At 46.7% G+C, this 13,032-nt stretch overlaps 1 protein-coding gene across 1 annotated transcript in view; it reads right to left on the bottom strand.

Annotated features, from left to right (window-relative positions):
- chsy1 (chondroitin sulfate synthase 1) overlaps positions 1–12,334 on the bottom strand; it is a 47,911-nt gene extending 35,577 nt beyond the window's left edge. Inside the window, exons 1-2 of the mRNA XM_068730859.1 lie at positions 11,601–12,334; positions 6,823–7,318 (exon numbers count right to left, since the gene is read on the bottom strand). Of these exons, the coding sequence (XP_068586960.1) occupies positions 6,823–7,318; positions 11,601–11,911 (807 nt within the window). The 5' untranslated portion in view covers positions 11,912–12,334. The remainder of the gene's footprint in view (positions 1–6,822; positions 7,319–11,600) is intronic.
- Between the last annotated feature and the right edge of the window lie 698 nt (positions 12,335–13,032).

Genomic DNA, 13,032 nt, shown 5'->3' with positions numbered 1-13,032 from the left:
CTACTGTAAGCTGTGTTATTGAGTTCCCTTTAAGAATACTCTGAGTGAATACAGTTACCCGGTGTATGAGTCTAGGGCTTTTATTGTGAAAGGTAAGAACAGAAGGAAAGGATCTGGCCTGCGCTGCTCCTTTGTCCCAAGGAGTAATAAAGAAATAGTCTGTCATCGTGATTGGGACCGTGGAGCCTCCGTTCTGGGGAGTTCAGACGCCGGTTCATGCCGTTAGGGTGAACGCCCGCGCTGCTGCAGCTGTAACACATGAGCCTGGGTAGGTCAGAAAACACTGATCCCCGTGTTCCTGCTTTTCAGGGGTTGTTCCATAGAGCACATTGCCTCACTTCCTTCACTGTATTACTTGTCCCACTAGAGTGGAGAGGACAGTGGAACTGGACTTTGGCAACATAAAGGATGCATAGGGGGGGGGGGGGGGGGGGGGTGTCCAAAACCACCTCTAGGCGAAACAGATCCCAATGCTGTCCAACTTGATATGGAAGCATCTCGGCTGGGATGTCCCGGCCAAGTCTTTTGATATTGGGTATCCCTGATAATGACTTTATCCTTATACTCAATGCTCAGATGACAGTGATCACTCACACTGTAATTCCACAGCAAATGATCTGAGGTCAGTTTGAGGTTTATATTTAAATCTAAGCCACGAGTACTTAGAACAAGTTCGGAGAGGCCTTGATCAAAGATAATAAAAAGGGTCGTTTTCAGGAACCCTTTTAAGATCTCTGGAAGATTAGACCTGGATTAGTCCTTTGCGGTTCCTGAGCCACAGTTCCTCTCATTTAACAGAGCCTGTTCCATACAATATGGACTCTATATTCATGAACCAGAAGTGCAAAATTGCTGACTCATGTCTGGGTTTTTGGACCCGTTCTGCAGCGCTCTATACAGCTGTGGAGGGTGTTAACTCCGTGCGCTTCATCATGCTGTGTTGTGATCCTCTTACACGAGCTCCTGCCAGGCCATCAGAGCACACGTCGTAAACAGGAGCCGTTCAGGCCGAACACCGAAGTGTTAAACGAGCCTTTCTTAACAAGGCAAGTTTCAACTCCAGCTGCAGTCACAGCAGGCCGAACCATGGTGACCACCGCGGATCAAGCCTGAAAACATTAGTCCATCAAAAACCAAAGCACATGCGCCATGTCACATCTTCAGAATACACAACCATTGTGGGAAAAGCAGCTATATTCATGAACAAAATAAATTTAAAAAAAAAGGAAGGAAGAATCAGAAACGGTTCAAACAACTGATGAAACAAAAAAAGGTGTACTTCAGAATGGGCGGGTCAAATGACCCAATGACCTCCGGGTCAGGACAGTTTAGTGGTGGTGGTGGAAGTTTGTGTCTCTGGACAGTTAAGACTGTGATTGACGCTGTACTCACTACAACAGAACATGTAGTTGCCATGCCGTTGCTGTTGCACACCGATCATAGACGGTCGACAAGAAGAGGACGTAAGTCGTCGTCGTGGTTTGTGGTTTAGAAGCTTTGAGTTCAGAGTCTCGCAGACCGCAGTGAGCGACGTAGAGACGCAGTATGAGGCTTCGGTTAGCGGACGTGACACTGGAGGCCATCGTCTCTTGCATCATAGTCATGTAACTGCATTATTGAAATCCTCCACAATGTAAAGTTCTGTGGGAACAACAATACCGTAAGAGTGCATGCAAAACGGGAGTTTGCTCCAGTGCAACCACTGCTCACCAGTACGTGTATTCAAATATCACTGTTCTGTACATTCGCAGCACTTCCCAGCTCTACGCGATAGATAGATAGATAGATAGATAGATAGATAGATAGATATGCGTGTTTGAGTGCATACTGTGTGTACCGCTGACTTCCTCCACTCTGCGTATCTCAGATTGAAGAGGAAGCAGCTCAGATCAGATATGAAGTCACATGCAGCTGGCCGTCAAAGAGAGCCCAATGTTTATTCGTCACAATATGTACAAAGTGAGTTGAGATGGGAAGGGGCGAACGCAGTAAATCCTGAAGGAAAGAGGCAGTACGGTGAGAGCACAATGGTGCCTGTTGTTGGCGGGATGAATGCGCGTGAAGCAGTGCAGAGTGGGAGGGTTTGGTAGGCCTGCAGGCCACTCAGGAGAAATTAGGATTAGGAGGTGGACTCGGCTCTCAGCAGTGCAGCCTTGTGATTCCCATTATTAGCCGTGTTGGAGCTTGTTTGTGCGCTGGCATGCAGGGTGCTGCTGGAATGGTCTCAGTGCTTCTGAAGAAAGCAGGTTACTGCTCACCTCAAGGACATTGCTACCACACACAGTAAACAGGCCACAGGGTGATCAGGCATCATAAATCATGTTCCTGGTCATTTCAAGATTCAAATGACTTCATCCTTCACGTCTCATCCAACGTCCACGGTGGGCGACTGTGGCTCAGCGGAGAGCCGGGTTGTCCTTCGATCAGAAGGTAGTCACATGCCGACGTGTCCTTGGGCAAGACACCGTGTGAATGTTAGATAGTCCTGGCGGGCAGGTGGCAGCTTGCACGGTAGCCAGCGTATGAATGGGTGTGGATGGTGAGCGGTGAAAAAGCTGATGTGAAAGCGCTTCGAGTGGTCGGAAAGACTAGAAAAGCACAAAGTACAGTCCATTTACCATCCAACATGTGTCTAAAAACACACCATTGGAACAGATCCTGTAATAAACATGAACAATTCTGAGCTCCTCAGCACAACTGTGAAGTGAAGCCGTGACGGACTCTGCTGGGACCAACAGTCACACGACAAATCTCTGTGAAAACATGGACTGAGCCGTTCACACAGAGCAGAGAGTGAGTAGACCTTCTAATGGAGCTAGTCCATGTGGATATAGATTCCTTTAAGAAATGATCAGAGTAGCGTTTTTTTTTTTTTTTTTTATGAGTTATGAAATCTGTGTCATACTACATAAAAAGACATGTTTGAGTTCTCCGTGCAGGACTTCTACACTGCAGACCAGGACATGCATGGACTGTGTATCCAACTGTCTGCTGTGCTACAGAAAGGGGTTTCGGGTCTGACCTCGTCAGAGTGCCGCTGGGACTTAGTAGGTGTTTATGTCCGACCAGACCACTACTCCATAGAGCGCCATGTGCCAAACACCAAACACCGTAGTTTAAAGAATGCCTGCCACAAGCGTGCAGATGAACGATAACAGAGAGTTGCATGTTAACTCAGGGGACGGGCCAGGGCCCCCCCCCACACACACACACACACACACACACACACACACACACACACACACACACACACACACACACACACACACACACACACACACACACACAGTAATGAAGACTTTTACAGGTCCTGGACCTATAAAACCTCCCAGAGAGTCCCCATCCTGCATACCAGTCGACTGCTGCTGCAGCCACACACAGCCTGCGCTTCATGCTGCAGAGCTGTGATTCGGGCTAATTCAGCACTCTGGCCCTCCATTCCTGTGTGTTTGTGAACAGTGAGTGTAAACATGGTGGGGCCTACTTTCAGAACCACGCAAAAGGCATTGCCGAGGAGAGACAGAGCTGAGGACGTACCAGACTCACTCACACCAGACTCACTCATATCAGACGTTATCATCATCATAACAATAATAATAATAATACAGGCGTAATAAAAAGCAGCGCTCAGTGTTCAGAGACGGGGGGGAGGAGGGTGTTGTCAGATCCGAGCATGCTGAGGTATCGCTCATGAGTGTGGGTGGCTGACTTCCTGTGTCTTCGTCTGGCACGATGAGCACGTCTGTCTGTCTGCTGACGAGGCATGGGACGATGTGAAAGCGTCACGTCACGATCGCCCCGACCGACGTACGTGCGATTCACGATATCGTCTGACACTTAAAACGTTTAATATTACATTAAAAACACTCTGGATTCACTCCACCTCACATTAAGTCACTCAACTTGAACTTCATGTGACCGAACTTTTCTCAAACTTGATGTGATATATTTATTTTTAATGATGCGATTTGGTGCATTCTGGCCATGATCTCAAGCTACCGAGCCAATGTACCAACTTTATGCATGAAAAAGTAAATAAAACATTTTACCTTCAAGAATAATGCCATTTCTCTCCTTACTGAAATCCAAAACTATATTTTACAACATAAACAACACAAATATCTGTAATTATTATGAATTCTAAAAGGCAACCAGAATCTACATCTGTCGGTAAAATAAAGAAATTAAATTTCTTGACTCTTTGAAATGAACACATGTGACTGCACACTGGCAATCTTTACTAATACTCCAGTAGTGAAGTGTCAAAGACACTACTGTCATAATAAAAATAGCTATAATTTTAAACATTTCAGTATTACAATGAACGAACACTGAACAAACATGTCCCTAAAATGCAGCAGGTCACAGCGGTCTAAAACAAATACAAAAACGTGAGACTCAAGTTGAGCACACAAAAAAAGACGCCTTTCATCAGATCTGATTTAGTCGCTTCATTCATTCCATCAGTGGCAGAGGGTTCATGTGACCATCGGCCATATGAGCAACAGGTCTCCATCACATGTCCAGACCCGTCAGAGAACAGGCTGGTCGTTCACAACTCTGCCCCAACATGGGCCGCTGTGATGGGCTGATGGGGTTAGTGTGTGTGTGTGTGTGTGTGTGTGTGTGTGTGTGTGTGTGTGTGTGTGTGTGTGTGTGTGTGTGTGTGTGTGTGTGTGTGTGTGTGTGTAACGGCTCTTCTCATGGCCTACAGTGACAACACACACACACAAGTGACAAGTCTCAACAGTGACTAAATGCTGTCTGCTCAATAACAGAGCTGAACTACAGCGAGTGTGAAGCAGGAAGTGCGCTTCTTTTCCCCCTCACAGCCTCTACTCCACTCTTTCAACGAACACATGCCAGTTGTTTTCACCCTTGACTTACATGCAAATTGCTGTGAATAGCATATTTTGCGTTTGTGACTGCGTGTCTCAGCGGTGACTCATTTATGTGCAAGCAATCAAACCACCTGAAAGGCAACATATGCGAGATCTAAACCACACAACGCCGGGTTGTGTAAACATCACACAACAGTGAAGGCAGGACTCAGTGAGTGTACCAGCCAATGGAATGCTATTCCAAAAGCCCAGGTCAAAGGTCAGCCCACAGGGCAGGATCATCACGCTTCAGAAACAAGGAGCAGTGCGACGTTACAGCGGTCATAATTAAATTACACAGAGATCAAATCACACAGCCTCTGATCTCATATTGCACTTAAAAAGACACAAATCTATCCAGCGGGAAAACAACCGTTGAAACTAGAGATGCACCAACCCATCAGCTGATTGGCCGATCACTGTCTTATAGCCCATGTTTTGCCGGGAACATTTACACACATGTGCTGCATGATGGTTTTATGTCACGCATACAGCGGCACAGACTTTACTAGTCACAGACAGTAAGGTCACAGACAGTAAGGGCACAGACAGTAAGGTCACAGACAGTAAGGTCACAGACAGTAAGGGCACAGACAGTAAGGGCACAGACAGTAAAGTCACAGACAGTAAGGTCACAGACAGTAAGGGCACAGACAGTAAGGACACAGACAGTGAAGTCACAGACAGTAAAGTCACAGACAGTAAGGCCACAGACAGTAAAGTCACAGACAGTAAGGGCACAGACAGTGAAGTCACAGACAGTAAAGTCACAGACAGTAAGGCCACAGACAGTAAAGTCACAGACAGTAAAGTCACAGACAGTAAGGTCACAGACAGTAAAGTCACAGACAGTAAAGTCACAGACAGTAAGGTCACAGACAGTGAAGTCACAGACAGTAAGGTCACAGACAGTAAGGTCACAGACAGTGAAGTCACAGACAGTAAAGTCACAGACAGTAAAGTCACAGTCAGTAAAGTCACAGACAGTAAGGTCACAGACAGTAAAGTCACAGACAGTAAGGCCACAGACAGTAAAGTCACAGACAGTAAGGTCACAGACAGTAAAGTCACAGACAGTAAGGTCACAGACAGTAAGGTCACAGACAGTGAAGTCACAGACAGTGAAGTCACAGACAGTAAGGTCACAGACAGTGAAGTCACAGACAGCAAAGTCACAGACAGCAAAGTCACAGACAGTAAAGTCACAGACAGTAAGGTCACAGACAGTAAAGTCACAGACAGTAAAGTCACAGACAGTAAGGTCACAGACAGTGAAGTCACAGACAGCAAAGTCACAGACAGCAAAGTCACAGACAGTAAGGTCACAGACAGTAAGGTCACAGACAGTAAAGTCACAGACAGTAAAGTCACAGACAGTAAGGTCACAGACAGTAAGGTCACAGACAGTGAAGTCACAGACAGTAAAGTCACAGACAGTAAGGTCACAGACAGTGAAGTCACAGACAGTGAAGTCACAGACAGTAAGGTCACAGACAGTAAGGTCACAGACAGTGAAGTCACAGACAGCGAAGTCACAGACAGCAAAGTCACAGACAGTAAAGTCACAGACAGTAAAGTCACAGACAGTAAGGTCACAGACAGTAAAGTCACAGACAGTAAAGTCACAGACAGTAAGGTCACAGACAGTAAAGTCACAGACAGTAAAGTCACAAACAGTAAAGTCACAGACAGTAAAGTCACAGACAGTAAGGTCACAGACAGTAAAGTCACAGACAGTAAGGTCACAGACAGTAAAGTCACAGACAGTAAAGTCACAGACAGTGAAGTCACAGACAGTGAAGTCACAGACAGTAAAGACACAGTGCTGTCTGTGGTGTGCACAGTTTACAAATCCATACTTTTCTATGTCAGGTCCGTAAGTCTTGAATCGAGCCAACAACATTAAAGAACATGATAAGGGAACAAAATGAAACCGTCTTACCTCATAGGACCAGACACACTGGACCCCGGCAAACCTCCTGACACATCGGCCCACCTCCACGTCCTCATGGGTGGTGTACATCTCCTGTAGACACTCTCTGATGTGGGGCACCATCCTCTTGAGGACCTCGCGGCTCATGATGACCCCTGGCCCCCCCATGCAGAAGTTCTCTCCGGGCTCCAGGGCCAGTTTCCCCAGCTCGTCCCGGGCCCCCATGCCTGTTTGGCCAAGGAAGACGGCCTCGCTACTGTTGAGGCTGCGCAGGAAGCCCTCCAGCTTCTCACTCTTGATGTAGACGTCGTCATCGGCCCTCATGAACCACTCGTACTTGTCCAGGTAATGGTCGTGCATGTACTTCAGCATCATGAAGGACTTTTTCTGCGGCGGGTACGAGTCATCCACATTCTTCAGGGCCACTATGGGAATAGGTATGGAGGTGTCAGAGCCCTCACTGGAGAAGAACTCCACGCGACCTGGAATGGTCTGTGCCCATGTCCTGTAACGCACAAAGACAAACGGATGGAGTCAGGAAACACACAAGTGGAATTATCTGTAACATGTAATATCTCGCATATTCATATCCACTCCATGGCGTTTATTCTACATTACTATGTACTGTTCAGGCTCTATACTCTCTACATTACTCTTGCACTTGCACTTCTCGCTAGATACTAGCCTGCCTTCGGTCGTCTCGGTTGCTGTACTCTGTACAAAGCGTTAAAGCTGAAAAGCAGACGCAGACATGGGATGCTCTGTGGGTCTGCACTCACTACACTGGCCGTCTGTCTGCGTATGCAGATGTGGTCCACATGTGCAGCCGCTATTAAGTGCGCAAAAGGCCGCAGCATGGTCTCGCATTCTGGACACTGGATATGATCAGCGGATGAAATTCATCATTTGTGTCTTTTCTGAGGGTGGACAGCACACATTAGGCTGAACAAATGTCCTCTGCACAAGTGTTTGATGTAAGGAATGTGTTAAAGCTGGAAAATTCACATCCAGACAGCAATAAAGAAATAAATCGCTGATTACTGAAACCAATCCGGTATCTGTGGCTGTCACAGGACTGTATCACCGTTTCATCAGCGCGAATGAAACGATTGGACGGACCGCCTGCCCGTCTACCTGTGTGCACTCAGCTGCTAGCTTAACAGCTGTGAGTACTACTGTAGTAGACATATCTGTTGTTTACGCTCACCATGATCATTTTGGTGGGAGTGGCTTTGGCGATATAGCTCATTTTATATCTAGATAACCATATATATATATGATGATGTTGCATGTTTCCTGGTGATTCAGTAAATACATAGTCTCTATGAAATAACCACATGGTTTCATATTTTCCTGTGTGAATGAAATACTGACTATTGTTGTTGTATTGTTGTTATAACCTTAATTAACAGTTTGTTGATCACATTGAACAGAGTGGTAATGTAAGGTCTGATGTAAAACAAAAACCACAATATTCAAACGATATTCCCTCAACACATTTCCGGTTTTCTCAGTAATTTCTGTTAGAATGTGCTTGTTTTTTAACCAATTTAGTTGATGCAACCGTGCGTCAAGATCATCACGTATCATATTGAATTATTATCGCCCAGCCATACTTTGGAGGGAGGCCTGAAGACAATCAGACAGTGTTTGCCAGCTCTGTGTGAGTGTCTGTGTCGGCTCCACTAACACCACTCATGACTTACTCCGCGTTTGCTTCCAGTGACACAACTTTCACGGCAATAACACTGCGACAAAAATGTCTCGACAAATGTCATTACATTACAGTCATTTAGCAGACGCTTTTATCTAAAGCGACTTACAATTCAGTATCTATCTACACACCGTAGGCACAGCTACGGGAGCAATTTTGGGGTTAAGTGTCTTGCTCAAGGACACATTGACATGAGACTAGTAGAGCAGTCGCCGGGGATCGAACCGCCGACCCCCTGATTGAAAGGCGGCCACGCTCTCCACTTATCCATGGTCACCCCCGTGTGTCACTAAACAACAGCACTTCCGCCACCTTCATTCCTAACCCCACACACACACACACACACACACACACACACACACACACACACACACACACACACACACACACACACACACACACACACACACACACACACACGAGCCTGTGCACGTCATAGCTCCACTTCTCAGGTCCAACAGTTCGTCCTGGCGGAGAAGACGTCGATCACCTGTGTGCAGCACTGAATGGACATTCAGCACGCTCTCCTGACTCCACAGTCACTAATAGCTTGTGTAGCAGCGTATGTCAGCTAGTTCCAAACACAAGAGAGAAAAAAAAGCATCTCCACAGTGAGATCTCTTATCTACAAAGGGAGCATAAGTAAAGCAGCTCCATTATATTAAATGTATCACCCAGTCTGTCTGGGGAGGAAATCAAATCAGTGAATCAATACACACACACACACACACACACACACACACACACACACACACACACACACAGTGGATTCCTCCCCATGGGGCGGACGTGATAACGGCTGTGGTTCAGTAAACTGCTGTCAGTCAGCCCGGTGAAGGCCGGTCAGAGAGCCGCCGTGGATCAAGTGGGAGATGATCAAATATGTGGAAATAAGAAGTCGCTCTGTGAGGCACGTTTCTACCAGATCCCATTCACCGTCTTCACTATTGGAGGACAATAAAGCCAGTAAAAAGCTGATGGACAGCAGGAGAGCACACGGTGACACGTGGGACTGTCCCGTCAGCTCTCTGAAATACTTCCTATGAAATACTTCCTCTCAGACAGACGGCGTGTGAGCGCCATGAGAAGCTGCTGCAGCAGAGCGGGAGGACTCTCACCGATAAAGCTACGAGTCAGGCTTTTCCTCGCATGGATATAAATGATGGGAAATGTTTAGAAACGCTGCTGACGCTGTCCTTTAAACATGTGCACGAACCCCAAGACTGATGTGTGGTGGTTCCTCTACGAAAGAAATGAGAAGGAGTGACCTGAGAAGTAACGCAGACGTTCATCAACATGGGTCAATAGGTGGCGGTCTCACGTTAAGAGGATAGAGTTAGTCAGTCAGCATCACACCGGTCGCTCAACAACAAGCCAATGGGATTACTCCGTTGGATTATTGCACAAAATAAACTGTGAAAAGCAAACGTTTTTTTGATAGGTACACGTTTTGTTCAGCAAGATAATCTTCCCAAACAAACACCACGTTTATGACTTCTGAAGTGTGAATGCATGCGTGTATTTAAAAAAAGGCTAGACGGCTAACGCTAGGCTGTAGAGGACCTCCACCACGGTCACATGACTTCACGTCTCCACCTTGAAGCTAAAGAAGGACTCGTGTTCCACAGTGTAGGTATTTAATCAAAAACACATTCAAATAACCCACTGACTTTGAGACAAGGGAACATGAAGTGCAAAAAATGCTGACTCATCTGTGGCTCTGGTTCCTGCAGCGCTCTATTGCTCTCTCGTTCACAATGATCACACGGTGTCTGCCATGTAGAAGCAGGGCGACGTCTCCTCTCAGCCGACGTGATGGTTCAAGCAAAAGCCTAAAATAATAAGCATTCATTCCGACTGTTTTTGAGAGGAGAACTGTTTTAACAGAATAAACAAGTCATCCGTGTCTGCTGCTGATGGACTTGGTCACTGACAGCACAGTCCAGATGGGTCCTTATTGAACCTAGAAACCCAGGAGGCTTCACGAGACAACAATCATCTCTCATCATCTAGACATCTGCTTGTCTAAGTAGTGCTTTCGTTTGTTTTTGAGGGAAACTCCATCTTATTTCTGGGGTGTGAACATAGCAGGAGTCAGCAATGACTACCGGAGAGTCACGAGCGTCTGTCTCAGGTCCTAGGAGATGTTCAGCGGAAACACCGCCCCCCCCCCCCCCCCCCCCCCTCTACAGAAACAAAGCAGGTCCTCGGTGTGACTCTGTGGAGCAGTGAGGTCACGGCTCTGATGGGATTCCATCAGGTGGCTGATGAAGTCAGAAGGTTTGAGTAACCCTGGGAGGCGTGAAGCCCTGGACCTTATGTGCAACGACAAGTGACCCTGACCTAGTCACTTGGGAGACGGATAATCAACAAGTCATTCGAGTCATTTGTAAAGACAGACTGTCCAACATTCTGACTGAACACGTTTGGGTTTATGGACTGATAAAACAAGATATTTGCAGGTGTCACCTAGGGTTCTGGGAGATTGTGATTATGTAATTTCTCTATTTTATAGGCTAAATGACGAATCGATTAACTGGAGAAATAACCAACAGACTGATTGGCAATGCAAGCAGCTATTGATAGTTGTAGTTCTAACCCAAAGTTTACAAAGAAGATTGGAGAAATGTGTCGAAAAGGATGAAGCAGACATGTAAACTATTTCCATTTGATGGGGGGGAAAAAAAGCATAATATGACCCTCAATACTTCTGGTGCTGACAGTGTGGACTTTGACAAGCTCACCTTAAAGCTACATAAAAGGAAACAGTCGGCAGTTAGAAGTGTTCTAGTCATTTCAGACGAGACCAACCACGCAGCACTAGTTTAGTAACAGTTACATGTTTCCGTTTTCTTGTGAATTTCCTGAAAAAGACTGAAACGGAGCTGGGCCCGACCAATGGCAACCGCTGGAGATAGTAGAAATAAGGGCTGCTAGCTACCTAATGCATACACAGTACGAAGCGGCTGTGAACCGAACCCTCGGTCCACGTCTCTCTCCGGTCAGCGGACACAGAGAGCAGACTGTTGGGACCGTTTACGCTCGTTGTGGGTAAATGAGACACGTCACGTACCTGTGAGCCGCCACCGCTCGGCTGTTCAGGTATTTCTGTGCAGTCATGACACCAACGAACAGGAAAGTGTTGGACCTGGGTCCAGGTTTCTCGGTCGCCGGTGACCCGTTATCTTGCAGTGGCCATAGTAACCCGTTGTATTCCGCTCTGTGACCCCCGTTCAACCCACAGCCGGACGGGTTTGCCTTTCGCTTGTGTCCCGCTTTCTTCAGCTCCGTCGCCCTGGGTAGGATGAGTCTGGACGCCAGCGTGAACCCGACCACCAGTCCCAGCAGAACACTAAACCATGCTCTTCGGCTTCGACCTGCCATTCCCCAAAACTTCACCAGCTCACTGTGTATCCTCGCTGTATCCTAAAAAAACAGCAAAACGATAGCCAAAATATAAAAAAAATGAAATTAAAAGAAGAAAACAGAGAAGGGTAGGGCTCCTCTGTTGCTCACACACACTCTCTCATCGTAGAAAAGCCCTTTTCTTTCAGTTGCCTACGTAGCATCACAGCGGTCTCCTTGAAGCGGCCACCTGAACCCTTCTCTGCCGCTGCTTCCTCTGCTCATCCAGCTGTCGGTCCTTAGCGACCATCGGCAAACTTCAACGCCAATCGACAAATGCAGCAGCTTTTTTCTTCGCCTTGAATAGCGGCCCCATTCTCACCATTATCTTGCCATTGGAAGAATGTCGGACTGTCGAGATCGCTGATTGCGAAGGGGGGGTTTAACCAAGCAGTGGTTTGACCCAACGGCTTTCCGTAGAAGCGCTCTGACTGGCTGGCTTGGTGGATCATGGGTGAATCTCTTCGAGGTGGGAGGGGCCGGAAGTACGTTTCTCCATTCTGCATTCCCGTCTCTTTTTTTTTTACTTTCCTCAGTGTCCTTTGTGTCGCTTACGATAGATACACAGACTGCCAGATACTGTAACGATCATACATGTCAACGGTAGGGCCACCTGATTTTATTTCAACTTTGTTTCTGGGAAATTATGTTGCATCAGTCCTTTTGGTTTGGCGAACAGCTAGAAATACTACAATACCCATGAGCCTCAGCCGCCGTTGCCATGGAGAGAAATCCAGTCTGAGGCACGGTAGCGAATTTAAAACGCGTCGCTGTCGCTGTCGTTAGCAAAACACGGAGCCATAGTTGCTGAATTCAACTCAAAAAGACCCAAAATAGTGAACAACTTCCACCCGTCGTTTGCGTCCCATGTGCCATAATTGTGAGATTGGTGATTGGATGAATCTGGCAAAAATGCACCCTGGGAGTCGTAGTTAACTTTTACCATAGACCCAATTACTTTTCCCATGGTCTATATATGCTATCCCCCCGAAGTTTGATTGAAAGATGCTGCGTTCAAGTTATATGAAAAACATTATAAACAAATCCTGTGAAGCAACTAAGAAATGAATTGTGAACCTGTAACAATAAAATATAATGCA

The sequence above is a fragment of the Cebidichthys violaceus genome, unplaced genomic scaffold (assembly GCF_023349555.1).
Source record: "Cebidichthys violaceus isolate CVI_PGR_0920_01 unplaced genomic scaffold, fCebVio1.0.p SCAF_5, whole genome shotgun sequence".
Taxonomy (NCBI): domain Eukaryota; kingdom Metazoa; phylum Chordata; class Actinopteri; order Perciformes; family Stichaeidae; genus Cebidichthys; species Cebidichthys violaceus.
Note: the sequence above shows the minus strand (reverse complement) of the source record. Positions and strands in the feature narration are given on the sequence as shown.